This window comes from Aquarana catesbeiana, linkage group LG02 (genome assembly GCF_042186555.1).
Source record: "Aquarana catesbeiana isolate 2022-GZ linkage group LG02, ASM4218655v1, whole genome shotgun sequence".
Taxonomy (NCBI): Eukaryota; Metazoa; Chordata; class Amphibia; order Anura; family Ranidae; genus Aquarana; species Aquarana catesbeiana.
In genome coordinates, this window is record NC_133325.1 from 371,078,158 (window position 1) to 371,102,620 (window position 24,463).

The 24,463-nt window shown below is 43.6% G+C and overlaps 1 protein-coding gene across 2 annotated transcripts in view; it reads right to left on the reverse strand.

Moving 5' to 3' along the window:
* LOC141128049 (S-adenosyl-L-methionine-dependent tRNA 4-demethylwyosine synthase TYW1-like) overlaps positions 1–24,463 on the reverse strand; it is a 349,357-nt gene that overhangs the window by 130,800 nt on the left and 194,094 nt on the right. For both annotated transcript variants that reach the window (XM_073615095.1, XM_073615094.1), the window contains exon 12: positions 12,813–12,990. In XM_073615095.1, coding sequence (XP_073471196.1) covers positions 12,813–12,990 — 178 coding nt within the window. The remainder of the gene's footprint in view (positions 1–12,812; positions 12,991–24,463) is intronic.

The window sequence follows — 24,463 nt, forward strand, 5'->3', positions numbered from 1 at the left end:
TTGTTTTTGAAAAATTTTATTATGCAGGATTTATATAGTGCCAACAGTTTGTGCAATGCTTTATAAAATTAAGGCAGATAGTACAGCTACAATACAATTCAATACAAGGATCAGAGGGTTCTGCTCATTAGAGCTTACGATCTAAAATGTTACGAGTGGTTTGTTCACATCTACCCTGAAAAATTATGAGGGAAGATAGTGAAAAGAGGTCTTTGTGCATTTACATTTAAAGGGGTTGTAAAGTCAGAAGGTCTTTTATCTTAATGCATTTAATGCATTAACCATTTCAACCACGGAAGGATTTGCCCTCTTAATGACCAGATCATTTTTTGCGATACGGCACTGTGTCTCTTTAACCAATTGCCGCCCAGCCACCGTCAAATGATGACTGGGCGGTGCGGCTCTTGTTCTGGGTGGACGTCATATGATGGCTTCCCAGAGTAACCATTCGGGCGCGTGGCGATTGTGGCCGTACCGTGTCGCTAGGACACGGCGCGACCTCGATCTCTGTAAAGAGCCGCGACTCTTTAAGCATGTGATCGGCTGTGTCCAATCACAGCCGGTCACATGTAAACACGGAGATGCCGGTCATCGGCGCTCTTTGCTTCACACTGACAGAGTGTGAGCAGAGGAGAGACGATCAGCGGCATCTCCTCACAGGAAAACATCTAGGGATGTATTCAGGGCACTGATCATCCGTGCCCTGATTACAATTAAGTGCCCACCAGTGCCAAAAATGTGCGCCCACCACTGCCAGCAATCAGTGCCCACAAGTGATGCCAGTCAGTGCTGGCTATCAGTGCTGCTCACCAGTGCCGCCCATCTGTGCCACCTATTAGTGCCCATAAGCGCGGCATATTAGTTCCTCCTCATCAGTTACACCTAATCAGTGCCCATAAGTGCCGCCTCATCAGTGCCACTTCATCAGTGCCCACCAGCGTCGCCTATCTGTGCCCATCAGTGCCACCTATTAGTGCGGCACATTGGTGCCTTCTCTCGCAATTGTCAATGAAAGTGTGACAGCGCTGAAAGCTGAAAAATGGCCCGGGCAGGAAGGGGGTGCAAGTGCCTTGTATTGAGGTGGTTAACTGACAATTGTGCGGTCATGCCATGTTGAACCCAAACAAAACTGATGTCCATTTTTTCCCACAGAGCTTTCTTTTGGTGGTATTTGATCACCTCTTCTCTTTTTATTTTTTGCGCTATAAACAAAAAAAACAAAAAAAACAAAAAAAAAAAAAAAAAGACAATTTTGGAAAAAAAAGCTATTTTTTTACTTTTTGCTATAATAAATTCTCTCCCCCCCCCCCCCCCCCCAAAAAAAAATAAAAAAACAAAATTTTTTCCTCAGTTTAGGCCGATATGTATCCTTCTACATACAAACAAAAAAGCCTAGATGGTGAAAACTGAACAGATGCAAAAGTGTAAAAATCCAAATTTATCTAAAAAGTTGTAGGTTTTAATTTTCCCCCTTACAGCTTTCAGAATTTGTGACCCCCAAAATCATATATTTTCTGAAAGCACATGACCTCTAGAATAAAAAGAAGGTGCTACTGATTTTTTAGACCCTGGTTCATCCCTGATGCTTGAAGTACGCCACTGCAGTGGTGTTATCCCAACTGAAGCAGAATCCATCGACTCCCTAGCTGGAAGGTCCAGCATTCTAGGGGGGACCAGATCTTTCAGAGCACCAGAATGTTGATCAGGAGATAAGATTTCCTATATCAAGCAAGTCTCCTGCACTGACAAGGTGTCAAGACTCCTCCCCAGCCTTTCAGTCTGGTATCTGTTGTGGCGATCTTCAAAGACATCAGGAGGAAGGAATTTTTTTGCCTCAAGATGCATCCCTGAGCCACCAGAACAGATGCGACCCAGTCTTGGGCATCTGGTGGGTTGGTTTGTTTTGAGGCTTAACAGATTTGTCCTGCAACAGAATGTATGGGTCTGGAGTGAAACTGAACAAAAGGAACTGCCTCAAAGGCTAGAACAGAGCTCCTGAACTACAGAGTCCTAGTCTGGGAACAGACAGCATGCGTTCCCTGATGAGCAGGAAAAATGCACTGCTCTTTAGCAGATGCACGGGGGTGCCATTAATATCACCCCCACCATCAGGAAACGCAGCGCGTTTTTGGGTGTGCAAAAACACAAGGTGCTGTGCCTGCATTTTGAAAAATGGTTGTGGACTTATTCCCCGTGTTTCCCGCAGGTATAGCATATCATTCAAATGAAATGTTGTTCCCATGAAAAGGCAGTATGCAGGATCTGCATAATTGTAAACCTAGTATAAGATGAATTTTTTATCTGTTCAGTCATAGAACAGGATTCAATAACATTAAACACAATGGGATGCGTTTATCTATTCTGTTGTACACCAAGACAAAGCTACTACTTGACTTATACAACCCCAGTTCCAAAAAAAGTTAGGACACTGTAAAAAAAACACAAAAGCAGAATGCAAAAATTTTCAGACCTCATAAACCCATATTTTATTCACAATAGAAAACACATTAAAATGTTTAATGTAACATTTTAAGAAAAAAAAAAAGTTAAAGTTAAATACCTAATAACTCATTTTCTAGAAGTCTTCCACGACAGCATCTAAGATGGGGCTCTATTTGGAGACAAACTTGCCCCGTTTGTTGGTCAATCTAGAAGCCAGGAGGCAAACATCCAGCATTTCCCAACTGTGGAGGTTCTGAAAAACTTGCTGGTGAAGAGTCTGGGTGCTACTGACTTTTAAAGCCAGTGTTAATTTTAGTCTTACGGCTAAAATGGTATTTTAGTTTTAGTCTTCTGCAATTGTTTTAGTTTTAGCCGTATTTAGTCGACTACATCTCCAGTACATTTCAGTAATTGCAATTTAGTTTTAGTCATAGTATTTTGACTAAAATGGCTTTTAGTTTTAATCGTATTTTAGTCATCTCAACTATTTTCGTTTTAGTTGTATTTTAGTCGACTAAAATAGTCTTCATTTAGTTGACTAAAATGTTTTAGTCATTTTAGTCGACTAAATTAACACTGTATGAAGCCCACTTGCCAATTTTCCAAGCCTGCAAAGCCCATGGTGTACAAGGCAAGAAAATGCAGCCCAAGTCAGAATCGGTCATGTCTGCTCCTAGACCTACAACTGGCTCTTCAAAAAGTAGCCCATCATGATCCTGCGGCTGTGTATTTTGTAAATTGTTAAGCCGAGAAGGGGGATGAAGACATGACACCTGGTATCTAACCATGTTATTGTTCCAACAATTAGACATGAACTATAAATATAATAGCACTCCGCTTTATTAATGCTTGTAGCGGAGATGTCCATTTTGTTTAAGGTTCATTCTTAAGATATAAACAATGTCTCCAGTGAATCCAAACAGCAGCAAATGGAGAAGATCTGTTTGAAGAATGAATCTACATAGGAGAATCCATAAAGCATTTACAGGATCTATGGATTTAATAGAACAGGGGGAGAGGTGGAATTAGAAACCAATTCCAAGGAAATTCATCAAGGAGGAACAACCAATTAGCAAAAATGTGTATAGATTTTATTACATTATTCACGTGAACATCAATCAAAAAACATGATTAAAAACAGGTACCACGGGGGCGTGGCCGAGACATGGAACAGAGCGGACGTGTGTGAGCTGAGCTCCATCTGACCCGCTCCACACATCGCTCTCTGCAGCAGCACAAAGTGACCAGGACGCCGGCTCTGAGAGATGCCGACACGGAGGAAGCAATCCCCGCAGCCCCGGAGAACCCCACGGCTTCGTTCCAGCTCCCTTGAGGCCTTTTTTTGCGGAGGAAGACGGCCGGGAGCAGAATCCAAGATGGCGCCGGGTGAGTCTTCACAGGCCACACACGAGACATCCCCAGCCATGTCACCACGCCATCCACCGGCATCCCCTCCTCTCCCATCCTCTCCGGATTCAAGAGGGAGCCCATTCAGTAGCCCGGGTAGGAGGGATGCAGGGAAGAACCACAACCATACCCCGCCACACGCTTTCCCGGCGCGCTCTGCTGCCTCTCCCTCCCCCAGCTCTGGGCTCACTCAACACATAGCCTCAGGACACAGAGGCCCGCACATAGCCCAAGATGATGGTGACCTCAGGTCCCATATCCTTGCCCTCCCTACCTGGGCAGACCTTGAAGAATTCATGGCCCGCATGGAGAAGGCCTTTAGGAATGACATTGAGGATTTACAAGTGGACACTGCTCACATTGGAGGCAGGGTGGAGGCCCTGGAGGCGACAGTAGAGGACATTAGCCCTTCCCTACAGGCTCTGCAAGCACACAGTAAAATGCAAGATCAACGGATTGACTCTTTGCTCGATCAACTTGATGATGTGGAGAATAGAAGCCGCAGGGTCAATATTCGCATTAGAGGTCTGCCGGAAGCCACAGGCCCCAGCGACATAATCCCCTCACTTCAGGGCTTGTTCACCCAGATCCTGGGAAGAGAAGCTCCCGACCACATAGAGATCGATCATGTGCACAGGGCCCTTAGACCTCCCTCAGAGGACCCTGATAAACCCCGGGACATTATTTGCAAACTGCATAAATATACTGTGAAGGAGCGCATTATGTTTCATGTTAGAGGTATGCGCCACGTGGATTTTGATGGAGCACAAATGTCCTTATTTCTGGACTTATCCAGACGCACGCTGATGCAGCGCAGGGCCCTGAAGCCTCTGCTGGCAGTCCTGCAGGAAGCACACTTGGTATACCGCTGGGGATTCCCCTTTAGTCTTTCCGTCACAAAAGATGGCCAGCAAGTTACTTTGCGGAACAAGTCAGACTTACCTCATCTCCTCTCACGCCTTGGCCTTCCTTCAGTGGACATACCTGACTGGCGTATTTCTCCTGAAGTTCCAGTACCAGCCCGTCCGGAACCCTGGCGGCAAGCCCGCCGCAGACGTTGCAACAAACCCCAGGTTGGACAAGCTGCTGCCACGGAGCAAAGTCCTCCCTCTTCTCCAACTGCACATTGAGGTTGGGGAACAACTTCGGAGGCTTCAACTTTCTACCTACAGGACTGGTGTTATGTCCGTGTTTTGGTTCTAAAATTCTGCTAGTTTTATTTTGCCGTTGCAGATAATTTACACGTACATCTGACTTTCAGATGTGCTCACATAGAGGAGCGGGTCCCCTCAGTTGGGGCTCCTGTTTAGTGACTCTCCACTTTCCCCCCATAGGTGAACTCCCGAGAGTTACACTCCTTGTAGAAGGTTGTGCACGACGCAGAGGTTGCCTGAATTTTGTGGTGCCATTAGGCCAACGGGCGATCTCGGCGCTGTTGCACCTAGTGGTTATTAAATACCCACAGGGTATTATGTTTTCTGTTTTTCTGATGCTCTTATTTTTCCCCCCAATTCCTTTCCCCCCCTTTTTTTTATTGTTTTTCTCCCTAATGTATAACGATGTCTATGGGATGGTTGTTTACTTATTGCATGGGTTATACTCATATGTTTCTCTTATCAGCACTTTAGATTTGTTGGGTCGTATGCCGTGGGTCTCTCCTCGTCCTCCTCACGCCTTCTGGGTGGTCCTATCGGTAACCAGCAATGGCTGATCTGAAAATTGTGTCATACAACGTCCGGGGCCTGAGCTCTCCATCCAAACGCAGTAAGTTGTGGCTTGAGACAAAGAGATCTGGTGCACATATTTTATTATTGCAGGAAACTCATTTCAGAGCTGACTCAGTCCCCCGCCTCCCCACACACATACACAATCAATGGTTCCTCAGCAATTCACCCAAATCTAAATCAGGTGGTGTCGCGGTGGCGATTCATAAAAATTGCCCTTTCATCACCACAGACCACCGCGCAGATCCTGAAAGCAGATTTGTCTTTCTGAAAGGCACTCTGTACAACCAGAAATTTACAATTGTGGCGCTGTACGCCCCTAACTCTAGGCAGTTGGATTTTCTGGAGAGGGTTCTGGATTCCCTTTCCGAATTTCACGAGGGGCGTCTCATTGTGGGAGGAGACTTTAATGTATGCCCCGACCCACAGTTGGACACCTCTTCAGGCCATTCTACACATTCATTTGCGTTTCTTAAGCACTTCCGTAAAACCTTACACGCTAGTCATCTGATCGACTGCTGGAGAGTGACCCATCCTACTGTAAAGGATTTCAGCTACTGTTCTGCTACACATAAAGTTTACACGCGGATAGACCTTTTATTAGTAGATCAATGCCTTTTGGAATCACTCTCTGGCTCGTCGATTGGATCGATGACGATTTCCGATCATGCACCCATTTCCATCTCCCTGGCACCTTTGTCCCCAGAGGTTCGCCAATGGACTTGGCGTCTGAACGAAAACCTACTAGACGATGCAGTGGCACTAGCTCAGGTGACAGATGCTATCTCTATATATTTTCAAAGAGAACTTGACGGGAGAGACTGAGGTAGCGTATGTTTGGGAGGGACACAAAGCTGTGATACGAGGTGAATTTATTGCCCAAGGAGCTAGGCTCAAAAAGGCACGCTGTGGGGAGCTTCAATCCTTGCTGACACAATTACGCACAGTAGAACTTAAACACAAGCGACAAATGACCCCACCCCTATATGAAAAATTAACAGCCCTCAGGGCACAGCTCTCAGACCTACTAGAAAAACGAACCCGTGACAGACTTCGGTATGTTTCGCATAAATTCTATGAGTTTGGAAATAAGTGTGGCAGATTACTGGCCAGAGCCCTGAAAAGACAACGCACATCCGGATATGTCCATAAAATTCAAATGACCTCGGGGTCCCAAACCGTACTATCCTCTAAAATTGCGGATGCCTTTTGCGATTACTATGCTCAACTTTATCAACTCCCGGCCACACTTGCGGGACATACGCCCTCTCAGAAGGCGGAATGTATTGCGCAATATTTAGAAGAGGCACTAACACCAAAATTATCGCAACAAATCAGTGATCAGCTTGATAGGCCTATGGCAGTAGAGGAAATTGAAGCAATCATTAAGGATCTCCCGCAAGGGAAAAGTCCCGGTCCGGATGGACTAACCAATGCTTATTACCGCAAATTTTCTCACCTACTGGCTGCCCGTATGTGCACATATTTCAATGCTCTGGCTTCGGGCACCACCCTTCCGAGGGACGCATTGATGGCGCACATCACCGTCCTTCCAAAGGAAGGTAAAGATCCCTTCATTCCTAAGCAGCTATAGGCCGATTTCACTGCTGAACACTGATATCAAGATTTTCGCGAAAGTGTTGGATAATCGTCTCAAACCTGTCCTCCCATCGGTGATTCATACAGACCAAACGGGTTTTATAACGGGTAGGGAGGCTAGGGACAATTCCAATCGAGCTATACAACTGATACACTGGGCGAACTCGCGGCAGCCCAGTGCACCCTGTCTTCTTTTATCTACGGACGCTGTGAAGGCCTTCGACAGGGTGGACTGGGCCTACCTGCAGGCGGTGCTCTCTCGATTGGGCTTGGGAAATAATATGCTTCAATGGATAGGGTCACTATATAGTTCCCCCGAAGCGCGGGTTAAAGTAAACGGAACGCTTTCCAACCCTTTTCACTATTCGAAACGGTACACGGCAGGGGTGCCCTTTGTCCCCCCTGATTTTTGCCCTCACTCTAGAACCACTGCTCAACATAATTAGGGCAAATCCTAATATTAAGGGGCTCACGGTGGGAACGACGGAACATAAATTATCTGCTTACGCTGACGACGTCCTTTTTTATGTCACGGACCCACTGATCTCTCTACCCAACATTATGTCTGAATTGAAGAGATTCTGTTCTTTATCAAATTTCAAAACTAACTACAGTAAGTCTGAAATCCTCCCCCTCAATGTTCCTTCTCCTATGCGTTCACAATTACAAGCCTCCTTCTCCTTCACGTGGTGCTGCTCCTCCTTAAAATATCTGGGTATCCACCTCCCAGCTGATATAACACAACTTTACTCATGCAATTTTGCTCCTTTACTCACAACTATCAAAGCTGATTTAATAAGGTGGGACCGTACTTCCTTTTCGTGGATGGGACGGGTCAGCATACTGAAAATGAATGTACTGCCACAAATTCTTTTTTTTCTCCAGATGATACCTATTGCTTTACCCAGATCTCTTTTCTCGGCCTTCAACAGCCTGTTTGTTAAATTTATTTGGCAGGGTCATGTACCCCGTTTAGCTCCCCGCACGCTGCAACGCCCTAAAAATATGGGAGGGTTGGGAGTCCCTTCTATCCACAGATATTATGAAGCAGTGGCCTTGCAGAGAATTCTCGACTGGCAACACCACACCTCTCACCACACCAAAGCTTGGGTTCCTCTCGAGAAGTTTCTGGCAGGGCGCAACTTGTCTCATGCCCCTTGGCTCCCACGAGAGAGCAGAGGTCTTTCGGGTTTTGTGTCCCCGATCTCTGTGCATGTGCTGAAATTGTGGGATGCTATTAACTCAAGCGAGCGGCTGTCACAACCAACGTCCCCGCTTGCACCACTAGGGGGCTTTCCCTGGTTCACTCCAGGGGAACAAATATCCTATCTCCGTAATTGGACAGAGGACGGGGAGGTTCGTTGTGGACGGTTCGTACATGAACAAGGTTTGGTCTCCTTGGACTGGCTCCGCTCCCAGTTTGGTAGCTTTCCGATGGATGGCGATACAGACAATTACAACATTTTATTAAGAGCTTACCTCTTCCTGTGCGACCCCCCTCATCACTAACCCCCTTTGAAAAACTATTTAAATCCGAGGGCCCCGTTTCTCACTCTATTTCCTTGCTTTATGCGATGTTGCAGTCTGCGGAATCTCAGAACAAGCCTACATACATTGGGGAGTGGGAAAGGGACCTGGGACACACATTTACTGACGTCCAACTGAACAACCTTTATCAGCTCACTCATAAAAGCTCAATAGATACCAAAATGCAAGAAAATAGTTTCAAACTGTTAACCCGCTGGTATAAGGTACCAACGAAACTGGCAAAAATTTATCCGACAACCTCTGCTGCATGCTGGAGGGGCTGTGGGCTTTGGGGCACTTTCCTACATATTTGGTGGGAGTGCCCGAGGCTTCGGCCCTTCTGGCTGGATGTTAGAGCCCAGATAAAAGTTATCCTAGACGTGGATCTACCAGACTCCCCAATGGAGTTTCTACTGCATGTGCCATCCACCCCACTAAGTCATTACCGGAAATCAATACTCCCACACCTCTTAAATGCTGCACGGCGTCTGATCCCCGTTCACTGGAAGTCGACCCATATTCCGGGACGAAGTGAGTGGATGGGCCTGATTGACTCGGTTATGGCAGCGGAGGAGTGGATGGCAAAATGTAAGGAAAGGTTTGACAAATTTTATGCTATTTGGGCGACATGGACACATTATAAGTCTAAGAGAACGGCGGTTCCACCTCAGGCTTCCCCTAGAGATGCCTCTAGTAGGTTAGACATTGCTGGAGTTGCTCCTTAAACAAGTGTAGAGGATGAGACCCACGTCATATTTATTTACCCCCAGGTTTTCCATAATGTTGTTGCACTTATAATTCACACAGCTGTGCTGGCAATTAGACAGACGTGTCAGTGATTATTAGATATACCCATCAGCCTTTCCCCCTTTTCCCTCTTTCCAACCCCTTTCTTTACCGCCCCCTTTCGGTTAGGGTCTAACCCTAAGATACTAACAGGATGCAGTTTTCTTCACACTATTACCGTAAACCTGTTTAGATGTATTGGTTGTTTCAACTAGAGATTCCGCCTCTCTTAAGATGGTGGACACAGGCTGAAGAAGTCATAAGAGTCCCATTATACACATACGTCAAGGTTTTTGTAATCAGTTTGCACTACATGATTCTCTCTCCCTTTAATACGCATCCTCTCAGCATGTGTTGTTTTATGTACCTTTTATTGTACCAAACTGTAATTCTCTGGTTCCCCCCCCCCCTTTTCCTTTTTTCTTATTCTGTATCCCTTGTATTATTATTTGTTATATTTGAAAACAATATATAATAAAGATTAGATAAAAAAAAAAAAAAAAAACAACAGGTACCACCAACAATTCATAAAATAGACAACGTTGTCTAAAACCACACAGATGGCCACCACACATAAGTACCATGCACACCTCCGTAGGTAACAGATCAAGGTGATATATACATAGCTCTCCCCCATAAGCACAGATGACCTCACCGACATAGATATACTCAAGCCTGCCCTAGCTCTCCATCTAGCCCTACTTCACAACAGTAACTCCCCCCCCCCCCCCCATGGCCTTTATCTTCACGGCTCTGTATGGCCACAGTGAACTCTATATAACAGGACTGTACTCCTCTTTGCACCATTAGAAGATTGGTTGTTTTCCTTTGCTACTCACTGATCCTCATACAGTGGACAAGAGGTATACACGGCAGCAGTACCTTCCACAATTTCCTCCTCTGCCATCAGCTTTAGGCTGGAATCCATTAGGTCAATCATCCTTTTCACAGATGACTTACTAGGTGACATCACCTTGATCTGTTACCTACGGAGGTGTGCATGGTACTTATGTGTGGTGGCCATCTGTGTGGTTTTAGAAAACGTTGTCTATTTTATGAATTGTTGGTGGTACCTGTTTTTAATCATGTTTTTTGATTGGTGTTCACGTGAATAATTTAATAAAATTTATACACATTTTTGCTAATTGGTTGTTCCTCCTTGATGAAATGCTTTTCCTTGGAATTAGTTTCTAATTCCACGTCTCCCCTTGTTCTATTATATGCTTAAATCAGAGGAACGCACCTATATTATTACCTGTGTGCTATTGGTGTAAGCAATTAGCTCATTTGCAGGAGTCACTACTGACTTTCTGCCTGCTGTTACCAAACTGTTTAGTAGAGCCATATAGTTCTCTTTTATCCCTCCTTGTTCTTTCCAAGGATCTATGGATTTTTCTATTCACATTCATTCTTCAACCAGATATGGAAGATGCACTTGGGAAAGAAGAAAGTAGACAGAATAAATAAGAAAGATATACAATACAGAAGTATTAAAAATAAACCTCCTATTAGGTTTTTATAATGCATTTTGATGTCTAGCCAACTCAATTCAGTTAAATGTCCCAGATTCCTACTTTGATTTCAAGGCTACTAAAGAGTGAGTATCCATCAGTGTTTGAGTAAATACTTTCTACAAGTAACTAGAGATGTCTTGTATTTGTAATCCTAAGAAGTGTGTTTTCTCTGCAAATTTGTCAAGCCATTCATTAAATCAGTGCTCTTCAGCTCTTTAACCCAGACATTATCCCAGAGACCATTCAAATATTTAAGTAGGCACTACAAAAAAAAGAAAACCCCACCAAAAAAAAAAAAAAGAAAAGAAAGGGAAAGAAGAAGCAAAAGTTTAGGTAAACCCTATTATTTTTAACAACTACTAAACTACATAAAAAAACATGGTTCAATACAATTTAATTTTCCTGTGATTTGTACCTTTCATAAAGAAACTAGAATTAGGATTCTAGCACTGAGCTTTTTTTTCTAATTTGGTGCTACAAACACAAACCTAGATATTGAAAAAAGGCTAGATAAGTCTTTTACATGTACGTGGGTGTGCAAAGACATTACCCTGTACACCCACATATGGGTAAGAGAATTCTGATCAAGTCTTTATATTGCTCTAGTCAGAATGTCATTTACCTCATTAAGTGTCCCTGTTGATTATGATATGGAAAAACAGACATTGGGTTGCGTAAAAGTGAACACAGAAGCAGCATTAGGACGGCTGATTTTACATCATCTGTGACAAAACATTTTTGGTCAGCAGGACATAACTGTTCTCAGTTTGCTCTGCAGTTTTTGAAGGGGTAATACTCCTAAGCGAAGCAGCGACCGGGTTCGCCTAACGTTAAAGAGAGTTTTTCCAGATCTATAAATTGGATACATTCTATCAAAAGGGATGAATGAGGATAAGGATCTATCAGTATTCATATGAAATACTTGCCAAGAGGTTGTGGACTGGAAGTTATGCCATGAAAGTTATGACATCACACTGGCAAATATTTGAATATTTAAATGGTTTGGGTGCCACATGCAGACAGGTAGATCTCACTTGAGAAAGGGGTTTTTACGCCAAAACTTTGTGATTCCCACCTTCACCTGATGCCGAGTGTCCACATGCCAATTGAAGGGCTTACCTTGTTAATTGCTGTACGTTTAGCCTGAATTTCCTGCCTGTTCTAATGAAAATATATATGATTATTGTAGTCGAGAGTTTGCCTCAATCTAGATAGAGGAACTGTGGGAAGAACTTGTCTCATGTACTACAATTTACTGTTAAGTCTTTTCTTTTAAAAACACAGTATATAAAACTTGATAAGTTAGCTGTCTCAAATGCTTCCTATTATTTAGAGTGCATTATTCCTGGGTCTTTGAGGAAACCTAAACTTTTGTTTCAGCACTTTTTTTTTATGTACAGATGTTTTGATTTGCATGTGTTAGCTTATTTTTTCATTTTACTAAGTCAGTGAGGTTAGTAATGCAAAATCCAAATAGCATTTCCAGTCAACAAATAGACACAATTTAGTACACAGGCTGTGTGAGGATGTTTATGGAATGCTTGCTCTAATTTGATTGACTTTAGATCCTAATATCTTGAATCATAAGTGATCATTTTATTCCTAAGGGGTCAACATCTAGTATAAAAAACAGTTAAATCATTAAGTGATTCTCTTCAGCTGTTTGCAATCTAACATTTGAAAAAGCTATGGCCATGTTCAAGCACCTGAAAGCATGTAAATTAAATGATTTCATAGGGGTCAATGTTTTTAACAAGTTATCAGAGAATGCTAGGAATAGCACCTGGTAACATATCTACTGTATACCACTTACCTTATTTCTTCTGGAAATTGTGCATTTGTAACAAGAAAACTGGATATGTTCTGCTGATGAAGCAATCTGATAAACTGGTTAATCTCAGGGTACATAATTGGTTCTCCAACTAAAGAAAGCGCACAATGTTTGACGGCCATGCCTTCTTCAAGACGGTCAGGTTTTACACCAGGCACCCCTGAAAGACACAGAACACGTTTGAATAAAAAAAAATACAAAGACAATGGATGTGTTGCATTTTCACATAACTTCAGGGGAAACTTTTTTTGTGAAGTTTATAGTCTCACACCCCCCCCCTCCCCCCCAACCAACCTTAAGCACAACCCACATAGCAAAATAGGGTTTTTATAACAGCTTACCTGTAAAATCCTTTTCTTTTCATCACATGACACACAGCCTCAGTAATTACTGATGGGTTATAGGGTATCACTAGGTGATTGGACACTGGCACACCCTAGACAGGAAGTTCAACCCCCTATATAACCCCTCCCCTTACTGGGGATACCTCAGTTTTGTAGCAATATAAGTGAATTAGAAGAGGGGCGGACCTCTGTGTCCCGTGATGTACCTCAAAAGAAAAGGATTTTACAGGTAAGCTGTTATAAAAATCCTATTTTCTTTCTCGTACATCACGGGACACAGATCCTCAGTAATTACTGATGGGATGTCCCAGAGCAATGCCATTTGAGGGGAGGGGCCACACAACGTAGGGTGTAAACAGACCTGAGGACCTCGTACCGCTGCCTGCAGCACACTATGCCCAAAGGTGATATCCTCATGCCTTCCCACACTAACCTGATAAAATCTGGTAAATGTATGGACTGAAGACCAGGTTGCGGCCTTGCAGATTTGAGCCATAGAGGCCCAGTGATGCACCGCCCAAGAAGCACTAATAGCCCTTGTGGAGTGTGCCTTGATTTGAAAAGGTGGAATTTTCTGTTTCAAACCGTAAGCTTGAATAATCATTTGTCGAATCCATTTTGAAATCGTAGACTGATGCTGCCTGTCCTCTATTGGGACCTTCTGGCAACACGAACAAAACATCCGTTTTGCAAATTTGAGCTGTTGCTTCCAGATAGGCTTTGACTGCTCTTACTACATCCAAAGAATGTAGTGACCTTTCTTCCGTAGAAGAGGGATCTGGAAAAAAGGAAGGTAGAACAATATCTTGGTTTAGATGAAAATCTGAAACCACTTTTGGTAGAAAGCTAGGATGAGGGCGCAATACCACTCTATCCTTGTGCATGATTAAATAAGGCTCATTACAGGAAAGAGCTGCTAATTCTGATACTCTTCTAGCAGAAGAAATGGCTACCAGAAAAATTAACTTTGTCAACCAAGAAAATTTGACGTATTGGTTCAAAAGGCTGTTTCTGTAAAACTGACAGAACCAAATTCAAGTCCCAGGGGTTTAGGGGCACCTTAACCGGAGGATTAAGACGCGTTACCCCCTGCATAAATTTTCGGACCAAAGAATGTGAAGCAATAATACTAATAAGGCCGAGACCTGGCCCTTGATGGTACTCAAGGCCAGCTTCATTTCTAATCCCATTTGTAGAAAGTCAAGAATTCTACCTATTACATATTTTCTGGGATGCCAACCCCTGGCTTCACACCAGGATACATAAGTCTTCCAGACTCTATGATAAATTACTCTGGAAGCTGACTTTCTTGCATTGATCAAGGTAGAGATCAAAGGAGCTGAAAGCCCACGATTCTTCAGAACGTGGGTTTCAATAGCCAAACTGTCAAATTTTGCGTTTGTAAGGCAGGATAGAACACTGGACCTTGTGATAACAGGTCTGGACGTGACGATAGGGTCCACGGGGAACCTACTGTCATCCTTACTATTTCTGCATACCAAGCTCTCCTGGGCCAAGCTGGGGCCTGATCCTGCGAAGGAGTCATGGCAGTAGCAGAATAGGAGGGAATGCATAAATCAGTGAGAACCGATGCCACGGAATCACCAACGCATCTGTCCCGCATGCAAGAGGATCCTTTGTTCTTGCCACAAACTTGTCGATCTTCTTGTTGAATCTGGATGCAAAGAGATCTACATCTGGAACCCCCCATCTTTGGCATATGGCCCAAAAGACGTCAGGGTGAAGAGACCATTCGCCTGGGACTTACCGCTGGTGACTCAAATAGCTGGCCTGCCAGTTCTCTAACCCTGGAATGAAGACTGCCGATATGCATGGCACATGCTTTTCTGCCCAGACTAAAATCTGGTTCACTTCTCCCTGAGCTACACAACTCTTTGTGCCTCCTTGGTGATTGATATAAGCCACTGCTGTGGCATTGTCGGACTGGACCCTGACAGGGCAACCCTGTAGCCTGAGAGTCCAGGCCTTTAGGGCTAGATACACCACACGGATCTCCAGAATGTTGATGGGTAAGGTCCTCTCAGTTTTGGACCATTCCCCTTGGACCACAGACTGTTCCAGAACTGCTCCCCAACCCAAAAGACTGGCACCCGTTGTTATCACTGTCCAGGTAACCGGTAAAAAGGATTTCCCTTTTTGCAGGTTTTCGGGTATTAACCACCAACTGAGGCTCGGACGCACTGTAGGAGACAGACGCATCGGAAAATCTAATGCCTGCACATTCTTGTTCAAGGCAGACAGGATACTGTGTTGCAGCAGTCTCGAATGAAACTGAGCATAGGGAACTGCTTCGAATGAAGCCACCATCTTTCCCAGCAGCCTCATACAAAGGCGAACAGAAGGACCCTTTTTTGTCCTGACTACCTGAATCAGTTCTTTTAAGGCACTGATCTTTGTCTGAGGTAAAAATACCTTCTTTTGTCTTGTATCTATGACCAGGCCCAAATACTCTAGTCTTCTTACTGGTTTTAAGGAAGACTTTTCTAAGTTGAGAATCCAACCTAGGTATTCCAAGTAGTTGACTGTGGTGACCAAGTTCTGGTCCAGGCAGGCTACCGACCGGTCTATCAAGAGCAGGTCGTCTAGGTATGCTATGACTGTTATACCTTGAGCCCTTAATCTGGCAAGAGGAGGAGCCAAGATCTTTGTAAACACCCGAGGTGCAGTGGCTAGCCTGAAAGGCAGGGCTATAAACTAAAAGTGGCGTTTTTCTACTTCGAAACGCAAGTACTTTTGATGAGCAGGGAAAATGGGTACATGCAGGTACGCATCCTTGATGTCTATTGACGCCAGAAGTTCTCCTCCTTGTAGGATGGAGACTACTAATTGAATTGATTCCATGCGAAAGGATCGAATCTTTAAGAATCGGTTTAGATCCTTTAGATCCAGAATTGGTCTGACATCTCCATTTGGTTTTGGAACCGTGAAAAGGTTTGAATAAAACCCTAATCCCTGCTCTTTCGTGGGAACAACCACGATGACCTTTTGCGATGATAGCTGCTCCAATGCTAGAAGGAGAGACTGCTTTTTCTCTGGATCTTTGGGGACATTTGATCTGAGGAAACGAGGAGAGGGCAATACTCGGAACTCCAGTTTGTAACCTAGAGTTACCATGGAGATCACCCATCTGTCCTGGAAATCTTCCTGCCAGAGCTTTGAGAACTGTAGAAGTCTTCCCCCCCACCCGAGCGAGCGGGGGCACTACTTCATGAAAAGGCTTTAGCGTTTTGTCTAGTAGGCTTCTTCCCCCAGGGCTTTTGTCCCTGGGGTCGACTCTGAAATGTATTTCTTGAGCCTGACGGAGGAGGCCGTCGCGACTGCCTGGAGGCTGATGCTCCTGGCACTGGGGAAAGAGCCCGTTTAAAAGAGGGACATTTACTCCTTTTCTTAACTGGTAAGAGTGTGCTTTTTCCACTAGAGATCTTTTGGATATAATTGTCCAAATCCTCTCCAAACAGCTAGAAATCCAGCCAGAAGCTTCTTACATGGCGATTCGGCTGACCAATTTTTCAACCATAACGCATATGCACCAACCCAAGCGAAAGGCGAGAGGTTTGGATGATAGAATCTCTGATTGCGTCAACAGCAAAACATAAAGCCGCTGGAAGGTTGGCCAACCCCCGGGCTTGCTGTTCGGGTAAAACTTTGAGGACCTGTTTAACAATGGTCTCTCAAGTATTGACAGACTCCGATTGCTGCCACTGCAGGTTGAGCTACTGAACCTGCCAAGGAAAAAACATTTTTTAACAGGAATTCCATTTTTTTATCAGTTGGATCCCTAAGCATCTGAGAATTGTCGACAGGACAAGTCAGGCTTTTATTAACGGAGGAAATGGCGGCGTCAATTTCCGGTATACCCCACATTTTTCTAAATTTTTCCTCCATAGGATAAAGTGTTGAAAACTTTTTAGGCTGAAAAAAATGTTTATCTGGGTGATCCCACTCAGAATAAATGAGCTTTTCTAATAAACTATGAACAGGAAAAGCATGTGTTGTTTGAGGAGGCTTCAGTGAACCCAAAGAAGAGGAGGGTTCTTTAACTGACTCTAATATGGGTAACTTAAATGTGGAGCGGACCAATCCAGCAAGAATTTGCACTAACACCTTCTCATCCTGAGAAGCTGAAGAGGGCCCTTCTCCACTTGAATCCTCAGAAGAGGAATCCTCAGTCTCATCCCGATCCTCAGAGGGATTCCTCTCCTTTTTTCCCCCCAGAGTTCCTCTGCTTGAGGGTCCTGGGTGACAGAGGGAGACCTAGTGCGTTTTCTTCCACTGATTGAAGATGCATTAAGACCATTAGTCTTTCCTCTAATCCATTAATGGTTGAGGAAAAAACCTCTTGCGTAATCTATACAGGGGCTGAAGTGCCAGAAGCAGATGCAGCCCCTGACCCCGACGGCTCACCCTGACCAGCCATCCCAGGTCCTTCGGGGGGGGAAGGTGCTGCAGAAGGGGGGTCCTCAGAGCCTGAGGGAGATCCCCTAGAGCCTCTGATTTTTGGGGTATTTGTACCTCTTCTACCCATAATGCCAAGCAACAAAGGTGGAGGTACCACAAAAAAAACACTGACTGCTGAGCGATTTAGTTCAGCAACTGCCGCTGCTACCAATGCTCAGTCTGGTGTTTTAAGTAAATGCTGCTTTGGAGAATGCCTGTGTCCCACCTCACATACGCCCGTCAGCTGTGTCCCTCCATAGGCTGTGTGCACCTGAAAGAGAGTGCACTTTATAGCCTGTATAGCCAGCGATGTGGGCGTTTAATCACGCCGGACGTTGCGTTAATGCTCCGCCCCCCTCCTCCGACCACCCCTCCCTTTTTTCAAAAAGGTGGCTTTCCCGCGTGAGCCAAGGCTCCGATTCTCGGGACAAGCATTGAGGGGAGGCTGGGGTGGAGGAGAGAGAAGGGCCGGTGGATGGGAACCTGCCAAACAAAATGGCGGTAGCGCTGGTAGCGGCGGCGGTGGGTGGTGCGGTATATTACCGCTGCTTGCTCAGGCCACCCCAGCCCCCCTAAGCCATTGGGGGGAGAATCATTAAGGAGAAAACCCTCCAACCCATCCTACCTTGAGCCTGGCTGGAGGAGCGTGGAGCGTACAGCGTGGACACTGAAACAGACAGAACAGGCATGAAAGGTATGTGCTCTTGACAGCCCCTGGTGGCGACAATATATAAATTATAAATCCCTGAGGAGTCTCCCTTACCTTATCCAGCTGCAGGGTTTGGTTATACAGACCCTATCTTCACCTTTCACGGTGGGCTCCGTTTGAAAAAACCTTCAGAGACTGGGGCCCCCTTGAATAGGAGGATCCGCAGTTCTGGCCTCGTAAAGCACCCCGCCAGGGATATGGCTGAAAAAAACAAATACTGGATTCCGGGGTCCAGCTCTCTAAAAGAGAAGCGTTACAGGTAAAACCTCGTTTCTTTGGACACGAGGCCCGGGTACCATCCAATTTGGCCTGAAAAAGCACTTTGAATGGATCCAGTTGCATGGCTTGCCCCAGTATAGGATATTCCTTTGGAGCTCAGCACAGCACATCTTATTCGTGACCAACACCTAAGACAGTGGCGAAAAAACTGAGGAATCCCCAGTAAGGTTAGGGGTTATATAGGGGGTTGAACTTCCTGTCTAGAGTGTGCCAGTGTCCAATCACCTAGTGATACACTATAACCCATCAGTATTTACTGAGGCTCTGTGTCCCGTGATGTATGAGAAAAATACTTATCTTCAAGGCCTGCTTCAGAGTCGCTTGGACCTGCCCAGCACTGCACAGTCTTTGAGGACAAAGTCCTGGTGGGGTACTGCATCAGTTGTGCATATACACTGTGGCCACACTTTCCTAGAAGGTTGCATTGGCAAAGAATATTAAACAGCCATATAAATGAATGAGGCCACGGCATATATGGACAGTAGGTGGTGTACTCAGCAAAAACATTTTTTTCCCAGGCAAAGGCTCTGCAGTGCTGCAGCAGGGCCACACAGTGAAGAGCTCAAATCAAGCATTTTGCTATGTGGTTTACACTGAGAGAGGTAGCTGTAAAGGACTTCACTAAAAGTGAAGATGTCCTTCAATGGGAATGTGGTTTTGTATACATTCTTTTCTCGTTAAGGAAAAAAACATTTAAAATAATTCTGATGTGCTTTTACACACACACACTTTCCCATTTCAGTTTTTTATTGCACCCGTAGTAAAGCCATAGGTGACGGTCTACATTCAGAGATGTATCCTGAAGGGTTTGAGTTTGGAGAAAAAAAAAGACAAAAAAAAAAAAAAAAAACACAAATAGGGTATCTAATAACCTATATACAAAGAAAAAAACATATAAAACCAAACATATTAAGGCAGCATTTTATGTAACCTTTTAAATTTTTGCTGATGCTGCAGGCAGGTGCTTGTCATGAATGTTAACTATGAGCAGCCCACTTACTGTCACAGAGCAAATGTTACCTAGGAGTCAAATTTTTCTAAAGCTTTTAATGGTCACATGCAGTTCTGCCAGAGAATTTCATGTCGGAAGAAAGGTTGCTGCAGACATGAAATGTATGTATGGCAACATCCTGCCTAGGGTATTGTTATACTGGAAGTTAGAGTGTGTGGTTAACAAGTTGCATAAGCTCTTGGACCCATTAATTATTACGTCCATGTGAAGCACTTTGAAGTGGATCCTAACCTTTTATTCATGGCAGATTAAAGATCAGGTTTACTCACTGGTTTGCCCACCAATAGCCCTGGAGCTCAGAAGGGCCCGATAATCACAAGTAATGAATCTGGGAACATAGCTCATTTATTATCAGGTGACCCCTACAAAACCCAAGCAGAACACTGTATACTGGCAGTCATGAGTGTAGCTTGCCCCACTGGTACATGTTTTCATCTTTAGGGAGTACAGAGAACAAAAATGAGCACACATTTCACCTATAACAATAGGTACCTACAGTCATGGCTGAAATTGTTGGCACCCCGGAAATTATTCCAGAAAATTAACAAAGTATTTCTCACAGAAAAGTATTTCAGTAACACAGGTTTTGCTATACACATGTTTATTGCCTTTGTGTGTATTGGAACAAAACAAAAAAGGGAGGAAATAAAGCAAATTGGACCTAATGTCACACAATTTCAAAAATGGGGTGGTCAAAATTATTGGCACCCTTTCAAAATTGTGGATAAATAAGACTGTTTCAAGCATGTGATGCTCCTTTAAACTCAGCTGGGGCAAGTAACATTTGTGGGCAATATAAAAATAAAAAAAAGGGGGTAGTACTAAGTATTACCAAAAAGGCGGGCTTTATAGGCTATGAAACAATGAGAGGAAGAATAATATAAATGAACAAGTTTATTAGAATTTACATAACATAGAATAATCAAAAAGATAAAAAACGTAGCATATATGCATCTGCGTTTTATGTGCTGTGAGCCCTTGTACATCTACAAGTTTCACCGTTAGGCTTCTTCAGGACACGGCCAAGGTTCAAACACGAAACAGATAAGAGAACATATTTCTCTATCTTAGTTTGGATTACATTATAAATATACCCAGAATCAGATGGGCGATGAGTTTTGAAAGTACAAATAAATAACGGTTTATATGGCTAAGTCTATGAGAAGGGGCAAAGAAAGCTTGTATTCCTGGTCAGAAAGAGGCCAGCAAGGTTACAATAGTGTCCACAATATATGAGACATATGTGCTTAATTAGGCTTCAGCAGTGCTAATGGCTACGTAAAGCCTGACAGCCAGTCGCTGTATGTAACAATTCATGTGAAAAGCTTGCCCCTGGGAGACAGACAATTCCTGCACTCGCTCCGAGTCCACAGTGCGCAACATTATCAAGAAGTTTGCAACCCATGGCACTGTAGTTAATCTCTCTGGGCTTGGACGCAATAGAAAAATTGATGAAAGGTTGCAACGCAGGATAGTCCGGATGGTGGATAAGCAGCCCCAAACATGTTCCAAAGAAATTTAAGCTGTCCTGCAGGCTCAGGGAGCATCAGTGTCAGCGCAAACTATCCGTCGACATTTAAATGAAATGAAATGCTATGGCAGGAGACCCAGGAGGACCCCACTGCTGACACAGACCTAAAAAAGCAAGACTACAGTTTGCCAAAATGTCTCGTGGACAGATGAGACCAAGATAGAGCTTTTTGGTAAAGCACATCGTTCTACTGTTTACCGAAAACGGAATGAGGCCTACAAAGAAAAGAACATAGTACCTACAGTGAAATATGGTGGAGGTTCAATGCTGTTTTGGGGTTGTTTTGCTGCCTCTGGCACTGGGTGCCATGAATGTGTGCAAGGCATCATGAAATCTGAGGATTGCCAAAGGATTTTGGGTCGCACTGTAGAGCCCAGCGTCAGAAAGCTGGGTTTGCGTCCGAGATCTCGGGTCTTTCAGCAGCACAATGACCCCAAACATACGTCAAAAAGCACCCAGAAATGGATGGCAACAAAGCGCTGGAGAGTTCTAAAGTGGGCAGCAATAAGTCAAGATCTAAATCCCATTGAACACCTGTGGAGAGATCTTAAAATTGCTGTTGGGAAAAGGTGCCCTTCCAATAAGAGAAACCTGGAGCAGTTTGCAAAGGAAGAGAGGTCCAAAATTCCGGGTGAGAGGTGCAAGAAGCTTATTGATGGTTATAGGAAGCGACTGATTTCAGTTATTTTTTCCAAAGGGTGTGCAACCAAATATTAAGTTAAGGGTGCCAAGAATGACCAGCCCATTTTTGGAGTTTTGTCTAACATTATGTGCAGTTTGCTTTTTTTCCTCCTTTTTTATGTTATGTTCCAATACACACAAAGGAAATAAACATGTGTATAGCAAAACATGTGTTACTGCAATACTTTTCTGTGAGAAATACTTGATTTTATGGAAAAATTTCTGGGGTGCCAACAATTTCGGCCATGACTGTATATAACAAAATATCAAGAACTTTATTATGGAAAAAGAAGTCTAACATGCTGCATACAGCAGACAGGACCATAACCTTATGTTTCAGTCAATACCCTCACATTCCAGTCACGGAATTATTGTGCGAACTGAAGTGGGAATAAAGAACAAGCTAAAGAAAAATTACAAGCAAAGTTCAATCAATTATATAGTGCTCTGCAACCAACTCTGAGCATCCAGTCAATAAGTCCCTGCTCATCTGTTACACTAATGTGGGTCTTCTTGACAATTATTAATACCTCTAACAGGCCGGTAGAGCCCCACAGGAAGCAGTTTATCCAATTTTACAAGCTAGAGAAAGGCAGATCCCAGAACAGTTACATTTGTTATCTATGTACAGTCAGAGAACTGCAGATTCATGGCTTTGTACTGTCATCAGAAGCTCCGATGAGACTCCTCTATGTTAGGACTTATTTAATGCATGCTGACCAAGCTGTGTGTGTGAATTTTAGTTCTATAGCTCAACATCACTAACAAATTGATCTCAAACTGATCAACTACAAAGCTAAGAAAAAACATTTTTAAAATCTCAGGTCTTCAGTCTTTTGATAGTCCTAAGATCACCATGGCTTTGTCATCAATAATAAAAAAGGGGCTAATAAAAGAGGAACAAAAGAGAAATAATTAAGCTATTGTACACAAGAAAGCTAATATCTCTATGTATAAGAAGTTATTCTGTTATTACTGAACTGTAATGTAACCTAGCTGACATTTAGAAATCCTCCATTAGCTTTTAAATACTTTGTAATGTATGCCTGTAATGAGTAACAGGTTAATTACTTTGCATAAACTTTGTTTTTAATAATGCTTGACTGAGCAACACTAATAAAAAAACTTTGTAAATAAGTCTGGGACATGAACTATAAAACTGCACAAAAAACTGTCTGTATTGTCCATATTGACAAATAATGTTTAGTTTTCCTAATAGAGTACAGGCTATTGAAACTTTCAATAAAGGGTCATTCAGACCACTGCAGTGCATTGATGCATGTTAATCTGTATTGCATTAAGGCAGCCCATTCATTTTAAAGGGCTGACTTGGGTATGTACCATTTCTGACAGCACACTGCAACACCTATCCATGGTGTGTTGGGAGGGCCATTCAGGAATAATGGCACTGTGACAACACATGACACACAACGCAATACTGTGAATAGGCCCTAAGAGTATAAAGTATCAAGTATCAAGTAATTTCTGATCCTGTGGAAGGAAAAACAAAATATCTATTGACAAATGAATAGGACAACCATTAGAAATCCAAAATTATTAGCTGCAATGGACAACAGCATAACTGTCATTGGTACACCTTTTCAATTGCTTGGTAACACAAAATGCTAACCAGCCACAGTGCATTTAGACATCTAGACGTGGTGAAGACGACTTTCTGCAGTTCAAACCAAGCATCAGAATGGGGAAGAAAGGGGATTTAGGTGACTTGGAGAGAGAATGGTTCCAAAAAGAGAAAATATTCAGGGTGAGGCAGTTGTGTGGACGAAAATGCCAGTCCACACAACTAGCAAGTTCTACCCAACAAAGTGGCCGGTAATTGTATATGGTGGCAGTGCAATTTAATCAGATACCGATCACCTTGTTAATGTCAGAGTCCACAGGAGAATGGGCAGACTGGTTTGAGATGATAGAAAGGCAACAGTAACTCAAATAACCAAAAAAGAATTACGCCCGTGGGACTTTAAACGAGGTGAGCACAAAACGGTCAGTAAGAGTATACCAAGTAAACAGTTTATAAATTTATTAAAATTGTATAACCATCATAAATGAAATGCATAAACAGAGGTGCCAAACCACTTGGCAGTGATAGACACAGCATACCAAGCGGCCACATACAGTATCTCACAAAAGTGAGTACACCCCTCACATTTTTGTAAATATATTATATCTTCATGTGACAACACTGAACAAATAACACTTTGCTACAACGTAAAGTAGTGCGTGTACAGCTTGTATAACAGTGTAAATTTGCTGTCCACTCAAAATAACTCAATACACACCCATTAATGTCTAAACCGCTGGCAACAAAAGTGAGTACACCCCTAAGTGGAAACGTTAAAATTGGGCCCAAAGTGTCAATATTTTGTGTGTCCACCATTATTTTTCAGCACTGCCTTAACCCTCTTGGGTATGGAGTTAACCAGAGCTTCACAGGCCTGGCATCCTCTTCCACTCCTCCATGACAATGTCACAGAGCTGGTGGATGTTAGAGACCTTTCGCTCCTCCACCTTCAATTTGAGGTTGCCCCACAGATGCTCAATAGGGTTTAGGTCTGGAGACATGCTTTGGCCAGTCCATCACCTTTATCTTCAGCTGCT